The sequence below is a fragment of the Pleurodeles waltl genome, chromosome 4_1 (genome assembly GCF_031143425.1).
Source record: "Pleurodeles waltl isolate 20211129_DDA chromosome 4_1, aPleWal1.hap1.20221129, whole genome shotgun sequence".
NCBI lineage: Eukaryota > Metazoa > Chordata > Amphibia > Caudata > Salamandridae > Pleurodeles > Pleurodeles waltl.
The window spans coordinates 418,711,196-418,724,600 of record NC_090442.1 but is presented as its reverse complement, the minus strand read 5'-3'; the positions used below and the strand labels follow the sequence as shown (position 1 = coordinate 418,724,600).

Sequence of the window (13,405 nt, the reverse complement as noted above, 5' to 3'; positions counted from 1 at the left end):
ATGACGTCAGACGGCGTCGCGTGGGCAAATGTGACGTCCTCGTCGACGTGCAGAAGCTAGGAAGAAGATTTCCGTCTAATGCTAGCGCCATGGGAGAATTCATTAGGTGAGGAATCCACAGGTAGTTGTATCCATCAGAAAATGGGGTTACCCATAAGGCATTCTCAAATCATTATATGCACGGGGCGCTATATAGTACTCCAGGCACAATTCCACACATGGGTGCTCCCTCTTGTGAATATATATGATCCCAAGACTGCTAGTCCTGCATTATATGCAGAAATATAGTCACATACTACAAGCAGATCCACAAACTATCCCCTGGGGAGACTCCAGCTGGAATCAGTTATCATCTAGTTGGGTTTGTGAGCTCCAGGTTCCGCAACTATTTTGAGTTTGGAGTTTGTCTTATAGCCTGGAGGCTTTTTCTGCTATTTGGATTCCTCCATTTAGTGGCCCTTACGCAACACAGTGGCTACAGAAAAAACCCACCCTTACTTCTGGCAGTATCAGCTGGCTGCCCTACAGTATCTCAGAATACAGAGCACTGACAGATACAGTGAGCTAGTTCTTGTGTCTGTAATGCAAGGATTAAGAAAACTGGAACTCTGCCTCCATCTATTTTTATACAGAAAAAACTTCCTAGAAAGCACTGCTTCTCCTAAGGTGTTTTGTCTTTACCTTGATGCAAAAAATAGGTTAGATTCGATGGCTGTTTCTGCCTAGGCTGTTCAGTCAATAGACCTATTTTATCAAGGACTGTCTGGTGATATATAAAGAAATGTGGATTACATATTTCCCAAATGACATGCCACACCTTCTATGTTTTTTGCTCTAAATGGGTGCGTTTATGTGGTGGGAGAAGAGTAGGGTAAACATGTTGACAGTTACTGATTGGATGAATAAGGGTTCAAGCCCCTCAGGACTTTTGGGTGCTATATTAATACTATTTTATTCTAAAATAATGAATTTCTATATTAAAAGGAGATCCTATGATGGAGCATCAAAGGCTGTATGCTGAATTTAAAAGACCAACAGTATTACACAGTCCGCAGCAGCTGCCCAAAAGTATACTCCAATTAAGAAACTTTGATCCACCATTAAGGATACAGCAACTACAGTACCTGGTACGTAAGATCTAAGCAATAATACTCTGAGGGGAAGGATGGTCATGAAATGCTTCAATGCTTTAGCAAGAGCAGGCTTATACATGCCCGAAATTTCCCCTGAACACACTCTCCTGCCTTGCTTCTTCTCCGGTCTGCCCCTCAAACCACCTTTCCTTTATTGCCTTCCCAAGCATCTTCAACCTTCTGTTTGTTTACGCTGTGCACCAGTGCAAAGGGTATCTCGTACAATACATGCTGCAAAAAATAAGCACCTGACAAGGAAAATTAAGTTTGCAATGTTTTGCAAACCATAGGGAAATGTCACGTTAAATAATGCCTCCGCACACCATACCAATTTATAATTCCCAATATCTGCACCTGTTGTATTCCATATGTTCCACATGTAAGTTCATGTTTTCAGTGGGGTATGCAGAAAAACATGCACACCAAACGTTAGCCTGCAGTGGTAAATTATATCCAATGTACAGCATACATGGGCATTAAAAATGATTTCAGTTAAGTCAATAATGTTATTAAACCTATGAAGAACCTCTCATTTCTGTTCAATTCTCACCTCCTGAGATAAACGTGTCAAATATTATCTGTGCACCATTGAAGAAATCTCCAAACTGAGCTTCCCAAATCGTCAGTAACTTTGGACTTTCAATGCTCATGCCATACTCAAAGCCCAGAACAGCTTCTTCTGACAGTGCACTATTGCTGACCTAAAGTCAAAGGAAATATGTTAGTTAACAACTGTAATAGAATTGTAAGATACTAGTACGATCATACGTCTGGGGCTGAATTGTTACTCTTTACAGAATCTATACCAATATAGCCAGAATGAAGTAGCACCCAGAATTCTCATTTTCCACTATACTGTGGTAATACACTTTGGAGAAGAACAGATATAAACAAACGAAAAAGAGGGAATATATAGAACAGAAGACCATATTTATTAATCAATATACAGGTGGCAGTAAAGTACAATACCTATCATACAAATATTGGAATGCACATACATATCCCTTAGCTGGGGGGAACCAGTACACAAAGAAATGCGACAATAGCGAGTGGGACATGGTTTGGGACAGCCCAGCAATGCTCAGGACAACATAAGCAAGGATTCTTACAACTCCATCCCATACTAGCATTTTTCTCCTGCTCAGACTTGCTAATCATTTGATAAACTGTGGGTTCCTATCAAGTCATTTTCAGATTACTCTCTATTCCTCGCATGTTAACTAACCTGGTAGAAGTAAACACATGGGCAGGGGTTTAAGGCTAAATGCACAGCCAATCCTTGTGTTGTTGGATGCTACAATAAACATTCACTTAGTTTCTTGTTCAAAGGAGTGCACCTCGGCAGAAGGTGTTGGTATGAGTGCACACTTAAGGAATTTCTCACTCTTTAATTTTAATTTCTATTATACAGTACAGAATAGGGGTCAGGAGGGTTGAGCTATAGCCCACTGCCCCTTGTTTAGATAGTAAATAGCATACAATATTGTGTGCTGAAGCTTTAAGTGGGTCTATGTTTTTGGGATGACAATTGTACACGAAAAGTTCCCATTTGGCAGCATAACATTGTCTAGTTGTGGATTTGCGTGCCTCCTTGAAAATATCCATGCATTCAGATGGAAGTTTAAGGTAACCAAACTCTATAACTTCAGGAGCCATATCGCAGGATTGGGGTGCCTGATTTGCCCTCTGTTTTGGGTCAAGAGATCTGGGACGTTTGGTAGCTTGTGAAGAGGTACCACAGATAGATCCAGTAGTGATGTGTATCAATGTTGACACGCCCATGTGGGGGCTATGAGAATCAAGGTGATTGAGGTTTGTCTCATTTTCCTTACCAGTAATGGAATTAATGGGAAAGGGGGGAAAGCGTAAGCAAATATCCCCGACCAGTTCATCCATAGAGCACTGCCCTTAGATTGTGGGTACCTGGATGCAGAGCTTAGGCATTTTGAGTTTTCTATTGTGGCGAATAGATCTATGTCTGATGTTCCCCACATTTGAAAGTATTTCAGATTTACTTGGGGGTGAATTTCCCATTCGTGGACTTGTTGCTGCGTCCTGCTTAACAGGTCCACTAGCCGATTGTTCATCCCTGGGAGATATTCTGCAACTGTTTGAATGTGGTTGTGAGTTGCCCATCTCCAAATTGACTGTGCTAAGCTGGATAATTGGGATGAGTGTGTCCCTCCTTGTTTTTCCAGATAATACATTGTTGCCATATTGTCTGTGTGTATTAACACTACCTTGTGTGAAATTTGTGTCAGACAAGCTTTGAGTGCTAGGAATACTGCTAGTAATTCCAAGTAATTTATGTGATAGGTTTATTGGAAGGAGTTCCATTGTCCCTGTAGTAAGGTTGTTGAGATGAGCTCCCCAACCTGTCTGTGATGCATCTGCTGTGATTGTGGTCTGAAGCACAGGGTCCTGAAAGGGCTGCCCTTTTGATAGGTTGGTGTGATTCCACCACTACAGAGTTTTAAGTCTGACGGTCCAACAACACTAGATCCAGGACATCTACAACAGCTTCCTGTCTCCTGGCAACGGAACCTGTGACTGACCCACTGCACCCCCCTACTCCCAAGACCATCCACGACTGGTCCACGCTCACAACAGAGTAAACGGTCAACATCATGAACAGCATCCACTCCAGAGCCCCCTTGGACCCGTGCCCGCACCACATATACATCAGAGCCAGCGCATCCATTGCGCCGAGTTTCGTAACACAATCAACTGCTCCATCAGCACGGGCACCTTCCCCGAGGACTGGAAACGCGCCCCCTCTTGAAGAAACCTTCAGCCGACCCATCAGAACTAAAGAATTTCTGGCCCATCTCGCTGCTACCATACCCAGTCAAATTACTAGAGAAAGCAATAAACGCACAACTACGGAATTTCGGCGAGGCCAACAACTCCCTGGACAGCTCCCAGTCCGGCTTCTGCATCAATCACAGCACAGAGACAGCACTCCTGGCAGCCACTGACGACATCCAATTACTCCTAGCCTGAGGCCACACCGCAGCACTCCTACTCATCGATCTGGCAGCAGCTTTCAACACGGTCTCCCACAGCACTCTGCGCACCAGACTCCATGACATAGGAATCCGCAGAGGAGCCCTGGAATGGATCCACTCCTTCCTCTCCGGGAACACGCAGAGGGTCAGACTCCTGCCCTACAATCCAGACCCACAGGAGTCAACTGCAGAGTTCCCCAAGGATCCTCAATGAGTCCCACACTGTTCAACGTATACACAGCCCCTCTTGCTGCCATCGTCAGAAGCCATGGTATGATATACCCACCGCCAGACTCACTCTGGACCACTCTCACTGAGAACACATCTCCCATCACCTGAGGACCCTCCACTGGCTACCGGTTGAGAAGCAAATCACCTTTAAGCTTCTCACCCACATGTAGAAGGCCATACACAACGCAGGACCGGCCTACCTGAACCACTGTGTCTACTTCCACACCCCCACCAGATCCCTCAGCTCCGCCCAGATGGCCTTAGCCACCGTCCCTTGCATCTGCAAAACCACTGCTAGAGGACGATCTTTTACATACACTGCAGCGAAGAGCTGGAACAGCCTCCCGCTGCACCATAGATAAAGCCCGTCCCTCACCGTCTTCAGAAAGAACCTAAAGATGTGGCTCTTCGGATGAGGCTCCTACTCTGCCCGCCAGCACCTTGAGACCCTCATCGGTGAGTAGCCTCGCTTTACAAATACTGATTGATTGACTGATTGATAATGAAGTTGACCCTGTGACTGAGACCACTGTTGTGAGAGGCACTTTTGTAATGGTCACATGTGCACTCTTGCATTTGGAACTATGGCTATGCATGAGGCCATCATTCCTAATAGTTTCATTATTAATTTAAATGTGAAAGTGTGGTTGTGATGCAGCTGAGCTATTACATCTTGAAATGCTTGAATCCTTATTAGATTTGGGTATGCTAACCCTGAGTGAGTGTTGAGAATTGCTCCCAAATGCAGCTGTATTTGTAATGGTATTAGATGGGATTTGAGATAATTGATGGTTGTAGGAAAGTAGCCTCTTTCTAGCATGGCTACCCCCACTTTTGGCCTGTTTTTCGGTGTGTTTGAATGTGTCTACTGGGATCCTGCTTATCAAGACCCCAGTAGTTATGCTCTCCTCCTTAAATTATGGTTGTTGCATGCTGGTAACTCAGTATTTCACCCACAACTGGCATACTGGTGCCCCCTTATAAGTTCCTAGTATATGATACTTAGGAACCAAGGGCATTGGGGTTTCAGGGGATCCCTATCGGCTGCAGCATATCTTTTGCCACCCATAGGGAGCCCATGCAAAGGCTTCTGCAGGACTACCATTGCAGCCTGCGTGAAAAGGTGCATGCACCCCTTCACTGCCATTCAAACTGCACCAGGTCACTTAAGAGTCACCCCTATAGCAGGCCCTCCAGCCCAAAGGGCAGGGTGCAGAGTAACTGTGAGTGAGGGCACCCCTGCACTAGCAGAGGTGCCCTCACGACCTCCAGGACCATTTATCCAGACTTCGTGAGTGTGGGGACGTCATTTTACACGTGTACTGGACATAGATCACTACCTATGTACAGTCAAAAAATGGTAATTCTGAACATAGGCATCTTTGGTATCAAACATGTAGGAATCATACCCCATGCTTTTGCAAGCATTTGTTGTATGATTCCATGCACTCTGGGGGCTCCTTAGAGGACCCCCAGTACTGCCATTACAGCCTTCTGAGGTTTTCCAGGCAGCCCCAGCTGCAGCCACCTCTCAGACAGCTTTCTGCCCTCCTGTTGCTCAAGCGGCTCGAGCCCAGGAAGGCAGAACAAAACATTTCTTTTGGGAGAGGGGTGTTATACTCTCTCCTTTGGAAATAGGTGTTGAAGGCTTGGGAGGGGTAGCATCCCCAAGCCAGTGGAAATGCTTTGAAGGGCACATATGGTGTCCTCCTTGCATAATCCAGTCTACAGCGTTCAGAGACACCAGTCCCTGCTCTGGCGGAAAACTGGACAAAGGAAAGGGGAGTGACCACTCTTCTGTCCATCACCACCCCAGGGGTGGTGCTCAGAGCTTCTCCAGAAGGTCCCTGGGTTTTGGCATCTTGGATTCCAAGTTGGCAGGGAACTCTGACAGCATCCGAGTGGCCAATGCCAGCAGGTGACGTCAGAGCCCTCCCCTGATAGGTGCTTACCTGTTAAGCTGACCAATCCCCCTTTCAGGGCTATTTAGGGACTCTCTTTTGGGTGGTTATTCACATTCGGATTGCAAGACTCCAGCAGGAATCCTCTGCATCCTTTACTTCTGCTTCTCACCAAAGAAACTGCATCTAGACCCTCCAGGAACTCTACAAACGGCAACAAAGTAGCAAAGACGACTTCTGCAACATTGTATCTTCAGCGCCTGCCAGCAACTGCAACTGTTTCCCGGTCGTGCATCCTCAGAGGACAGCCTGTCTTCAGCCTGAACCAGAACAACAAAGGAATCTCCCTTGGAATGAAGGAGTCACTCCCTTGCTTCAGCAGTCACCTCTCTGCAACAATGATCGGCTGCGTGGGTCCCCTCTCCTGACGAGTTGCGTGGATTCTGCACACGGGTGGTGGACTGAAGTGGTCCTGACAATCTTGATGTCCTACTGTCCAACTTTAGTGGAGGTAAGAGCTTGCCTCCCCCTTCAAGACAGTACCCCCATGCACTGTGCATTTTGCAGTTGCCAAGCCTTGTTGGCATCTTTTCACGAAGTTCTTTGTGCGCAGTGCAGATCCGGCCCCCAGCACTCTATCCTGTGATGCACAGCTTCGTGAGTGGTTCTCCGGCGGTGTGGGATCCTTTGTTGTAGTGCTGCGTGGGGCTCCTTTTGCACCTCCTTTGTCCCCATGCTGTGAGACTCCTGTGTGCGCTGCCTGGTCTTCTGTGGACTCTCTGAGTTGCTGAGAGCCCCTGGCTGACTCCCCCTCCTGGGTAGAGTCCACCAGGTCCCTCCTGGCCTAGGCCAGCACCATTTTCTGCTAAACGCGAGCTTTGCGTGTGCCAAGGCTTGTTGGCGGAAATCAGCGACACAAACCAGACTGCAATCTTCCATCCGGCGTGGGACATCATCTGCACCAACCATGAACCTGCATCCATCTTCTGGGGTGCAGTACTGACTGCTGTTCTTCACCTGTGGTTCCTCTTTTGTAACTTCATCCGGGTTAGCAGGGGCTCCTGTTCACCCTTGACTCTTCTGTGCTTCTTGGACTTGGTCTCCTTCTTTCACAGGTCTTCAGGTCCAGGAATCCACTGTTGGTGTCTTGCAGTCTTTTCTGGTTCTTGCATTATCTTCTTTCTCGTGTTCTTGTGTGTTCTAGGAAAGTTATTGTGATTTACTACTGCTTTCCTGGGCTCCGGGGTGGGTTCTATTACTTATCTTTGGTGTTTTCTTGTACTCCCAGCGACCCTCTATACACTACACTTGCCTAAGTGAGAAACCAACAGTCGAATTCCACTTTCTTAGTATGTGGTTTGTGTTCCCCCAGGTCCATTTCTAACTATTGTGATTTTCACTACTTGCACTGTTTTCTAACTGTTTTTATGCACATTTCTGGATACTAGTGTATATAATTTGTGTATTACTTACCTCTTAAGGGAGTATAGTCTCTATGGTATTTTTGGCATTTGTGTCACCAAAACAAAGTACCATTATTTTGGAACACTGTGTATTCTCCTTCATGTGTATGAGTACTGTGTGACTACAGTGGTATTGCATGCGCTTTGCATGTCTCCTAGATAAGCCTTGGCTGCTCATCCACAGTTACCTCGACACAGCCTGGCTTCTAAAAACTGCCTACATTCCACTAATAAGGGACCTGGTATAAGGTGTAAGTACCTTAGGTAACCACTACAAACCAGAACAGCCCCCTACAATGGTGAATCCCAACTTCTGAAGAAGATCTATGGTGTTCTGAGTGTGCTGTTGACATAGTTGGCTTGTATTGGCTTTTATTAGCCAGTCGTCCAAGTATTGGAAGACATGTATGTGTTGTCTGAGAAATGCTGCAACTACAGCTAAACATTTGGTGAACACCCTTGGTGCTGTTGTTACTCTGAATGTGGCAGGAATAAGGCAGTGCGTGGTCCAGGTCCCGCACGAAACTCCGCTGCGCAGATTTGCGACGCTTCATGCGCACCACTTGTCATCCCGCTCGTTCTAAAAGTGGCTATCAGCGTCGTCTGCCCTGTGGTAAAGCTCATGTAGCTGCAGGTTCAGGACATTGGTGGACAAGATGCACTTATCAGTGCTATCCTATGAAGGGACTACAAATCCCATGTTTTTAGAGGCAGCAGCCGTCTTGGAGTGTGGCAGGCCTATAAAGCCCAGCCACAGCCAAGCACGTTGCTCACTATTTTGAACACTTCGATGCAGTAACTCTTTTCTATGGCTTATGTGGACGTCGTCCCCACATTTTACCCGTCAGGCTGCCTGCTTCCGCCCAAACCACAGCAGAAGTTGTGGTCAAGAGTGAAAATATGTTCCATCCAAAGTTCATAGGGGCCTACAAAGTACTTCGACAGGTGAAACCTGTAACATACAAACTAAAGTTGCCATCGTCCTTAAAAATTCATCAGGTGTTTCACACTTCACTTCCGAAATCTGCTTCGTCCTCAAGTGTTGCACAACCTGCTCCTCCATTAGGCCAAGGTCATTGGGAGTATGAGTTACGATCTAACCTAGACTCCAGATATCGTGGGTCCTCCCTTTGGTACTTAGTGTCCTGGAAAGGATACGGACCGGAAAATTACTTTTGGGAACCTGCAAGACATGTCCATGCACCACGTTTGGTGCGACGATTTCAACTCCTCCATCCTGATAAACCGGGCATTGGACCGTGACTGGGAGAGGGGTGCAATGTCAGGAATAAGGCTGTGCACAGTCCAGGTCCTGCATGAAACTCCACTGCGCAGATCTGCGACGCTTTATGCGCACCACTTGTCATCCCCGCTTGTTCCAAAGGTGGCCATCAGCGTCGTCTGCCCTGTGGTAAAGCTAATGTAGCTGCAGGTTCAGGACATTGGTGGACAAGATGCACTTGTCAGTGCTATCCTATGAAGGGACTACAATTCCCATGTTTTTAGAGGCAGCAGCCATCTTGGGGTGTGGCAGGCCTATAAAGCCCGGCCACACCCAAGCACGTTGCTCACTATTTTGAAGACTTCGATGCAGTCACACCTCGTGGAGGTTCCTCTGAAGAAAAGCAGATTCCTTGCATGGCTGGGTGGCAGCAAATCAGAGTATCCTTGTTTCCATGGTGCATTCAAAATGAGTAGGTTGTACTCGTAGCGGTAAGGTCTTGAAGAGCCAAATCTTGAAGGGGGTGTTATTTCCAAAAAGTAAACTTCCCCTTAGCATACCGAGCAAAGCGTTTCAGGCCACACTGGTAAAGCGCCCCGGACACGACATTTAAAGCGCTTCAGTTCATAGGAGTAAAGCGCACTTGGCATGGTATTCAAGGCGCTTAGGTTCACAGGAGTGAAGCGCACTTGGCACGACATTCAAAGCAATTCAGTTCACAGGAAGTAAAGCACCCTTCACACAGCAATCAAAGCGCTTCAGTTCACAGGAGTAAAGCGCACTTGGCACGACATACAAAATGCTTCAGTTGACAGGAGTAAAGCGCACTTGGCATGGTATTCAAAGCGCTTCAGTTCACAGGAGTAAAGCGCACTTGGCACGACATTCAAAGCGCTTCAGTTCACAGGAGTAAAGCGCACTTGGTACAACATTCAAAGCGCTTCAGTTCACAGGAGTAAAGCGCACTTGGCATGATATTCAAAGTTCTTCAGTTCACAGGAGTAAAGCGCCCCTGGCACAGCATTCAAAGCGCTTCAGTTCACAGGAGTAAAGCACCTTTGGCACAGCAATCAAAGCACTTCAGTTCACACGAGTAAAGCGCCCTTGGTCCAATAATCAAGGCGCTTCAGTTTACATGAGTAAATCTTTCAGGCCAAGGTGGCAAATGTGAAAACATTTCAAAGATAAGCAAATCATAGTTTCATTGTTTTTTGAAGCATAATATGCGAGATACATATAAGTCTTTGATGATATGTGAGATACATATTTAAGTCTTTGCGAATTTCTAGGTTGAGACCAAAAGTTTTATGTTTATGAATGCATAGTAGTTGCATGTTTGATGTTCAGAGTATGTTCATGGTCCAAGCTCTTGCCTTCTCTAGGTTCAGAGGTCTCAGTTCATTCTTGTTCCATGATTCAGAGACAGGCCATGCACAGTTTTGGCTAAGGCTCATGACATCCTGAAGTATTATGATTTTACCAATTGTTATTGTTCCATGATTCAGAGAAGGGCCATGCCCAGTTTTTGTCAAAGGCTCATGACATCCTGAAGTATCATGATTTTACCAATTGTTCTTGTTCCATGATTTACAGGAGGGCCACTCCCTATTCTATAAGGGTCTCAACAATTGCATCCACAGAGACGCCTTTGTCTATTCTATAAGGGTCTCAACACTTGCATCCACGGAGACGCCTTTCTAAATTCCATAAGGATCTCAACACTTGTATCCATGGAGACGCCTTTGTCTATTCCATAAGGGTCTCAACTCATGCATCCATGGAGACGCCTTTGTCTTTTCCATAAGGGTCTCAACACTTGAATCCACGGAGACGCCTTTGTAAATTCCATAAGGGTCTCAACTCTTGCATCCATGGAGACGCCTTTGTCTATTCCATAAGGGTCTCAACACTTGCATCCGCGGAGACGCCTTTGTCTATTCCATAAGGGTCTCAATACTTGCATCCACAGAGAGGCCTTTGTCTATTCCATAAGGGTCTCAACTCTTGCATCCACGGAGACACCTTTGTTTATTCCATAAGGGTCTCAACACTTGCATCCACGGAGACGCCTTTGTCTATTCCACAAGGGTCTCAACTCTTACATCCACGGAGACGCCTTTGTCTATTCCACAAGGGTCTCAACTCTTACATCCACGGAGACGCCTTTGTCTATTCCATAAGGGTCTCAACACTTGCATTCACAGAGACGCCTTTGTCTAAGTGTATAATTGCATGTTGATGTTGTTATGAACAAGTATATACATACATGTTTAACCATTTTCCTTTTCAGATCTCTCTCCCTACAGTTCCCTATCCTAATTTCACTTCCTCCCACTTGGCTTCAGCAATACTCAGTGTTATAATAACTTTCTGAGTTGGTGACGCCGGGAGGTGGGCCATTTGTTCTACAGCGTGCAGATCCCGAGGAAAGGGCACTGTGACAGAATGGTATTACTTTTAATTGGTAGTGCTTTCCTGAGATGACAAATCTTAGGTACTTGCGATGTGCTGGATGTATGGAAATGTGGAAATATGCATCCTTGATATCTAATGCTGTCTTGTAATCTTCTTTTTGCAGTAAGGGTGCGACATCTTGTAGAGTGACAATGGGAAAGTGTTCTGAAAGAATGTATATATTGAAATGCCTGAGATCTAAAATTGGCCTTGATGTGCCATCTTTTTTGGTATTGGAAAGTATAGTGAATATCCTCCAGATCCCTCTTAATAGCTCTACCTTTGAGTACGTGTGACTGTACCTCCTCTTTCAGTAATTTGAGATGGTGCTGAGTAAGTCTGTGTGAACGAGGGGGAATGTTTGGTGGAGTTTTAATGAGTTCCAGACAATAACCATATTGGATAATTGATAGAATCCATTGGTCTGTAGTGATGTTTTGCCATTGTGGATACAAATTTACCAGCCTTCCTCCCACAGGAGATGAATGTGCTATGGGAATGGTGAGTGAATCACTGTTTGGTTGCAGTGAAGGAAGTTCTTGAAGTGGATGACTTGCCTCTTCCTCTTTATTACACCATCTGTATGAGCCTCGAAAGGAACCTCTTGAATAGAATTGTAAGGTTAGTTTCTGTTGGGAAGTGCATGCTGTATCTGGGAATGCTTGCTTGAAGCCACCACTGAATTGTGGCCTGCGAAACGTATCTCTAGCAGGTGTAGTATATAATGCCCCCACTGCTTTGGCTGTTTCCAAATCTTTCTTTAACTTTTCTGTGGTTGTGTCCACTTCTGGCTAAGACAGATGCTCCTTGTTGAAAGCCATGTTTAAAACTGTCTGCTGAATTTCAGGATTGAAGTCCGAACATCTGAGCCATGCATGTCTTCTAATAATTATGCGGGTATTTATCCCTGTAGCTGCAGTGTCAGCAGCATCTGTAGTGCATCTAATGGCATTATTTGAGATTGCTTGTCCCTGCATAACTACCTGCTGTCCCTGCTTCTGGTGCTCTCGTGGAAGGTTTTGGAGCAACTCTTCCATCTCGTCCCAGTGAACCGTGTCATACCTAGCTAAAAGAGCATGAAAGTTAGCTAATCCCCAGTGGTTCGCTGCTTGTGAGGCAACCCTTTCTCCCCACAACGTCTAACTTTTTGCTTTCCTTATCTGGAGGAGGAGCATCCCCTGTTGACTGGCTGTTAGCCCTTTCCTTGCTGCTTCAACCACTATGGAGTCTGGTGGTAACAGCTCTTATGAAGACTGGGTGTTTAGAAGAGGAGTATGTGGTGGTAAAGGTTGTTTCTGCTGCACTGTCTTTTCTCCTCTTTGTCCTTTGAGACCTTTTTTTGGTGGAGGTCCAGGCGTCTCTTGAAAGGATAATTTTCTTTTTACAGAGAGGCAATTATCCTTCCTGTGCCTTTTTTTATTTGTAATTTGCGCTGTTGAGCAAAATCCAAAGGGGGCCCTAAAAGGGCAAGGTCCCTTTTAAGGGCCAAAAGAAATCAACCCCGAAGGTTTAAATCGGATTGACTACAGACAGAAAACACAATCATAACAATACTGACGGTATTACAGAAAGGTAGAAAAAGTTTAGAAGGTCCGAACCGAGATCCACCAGAGCGAGAGGAAACACTACATGCCACAAACAGATGCTTACTGGTCAAGTAACATTTTCTAGCATATGTGGCTATAGATACACATGCTTTGTGTAGACTGTAAAGCAGTTACCTTAAAAAGTGGTGGCTAACCTGTGGGTGTTGCAGTTGTTTGGGAAAGTGTGTGTAGCACTGCCTGATCAACATTAGCTTGTTGGCGTGCTTAAACTTCTTCACAAAGGTGTTCAGTAAATGTGTGTGGTGTAGACTATGTAGCTGCTTTGCATATATCAGCTATAGGTATGTTACCTAGGAAAGCCACTGAAACCTCTATTTTGCAAGTAGAATGTGCTTTAGGAGGTGAAGGCAGAGTTCTTTTAGCTTTAATGTAACAAGTATGTATGC

General features: G+C 45.6%; 1 protein-coding gene across 1 annotated transcript in view; it reads right to left on the bottom strand.

Moving 5' to 3' along the window:
* DHTKD1 (dehydrogenase E1 and transketolase domain containing 1) overlaps positions 1–13,405 on the bottom strand; it is an 871,206-nt gene that overhangs the window by 332,403 nt on the left and 525,398 nt on the right. The window contains exon 11 of the mRNA XM_069228664.1: positions 1,684–1,834. Within this exon, the coding sequence (XP_069084765.1) occupies positions 1,684–1,834 (151 nt within the window). The remainder of the gene's footprint in view (positions 1–1,683; positions 1,835–13,405) is intronic.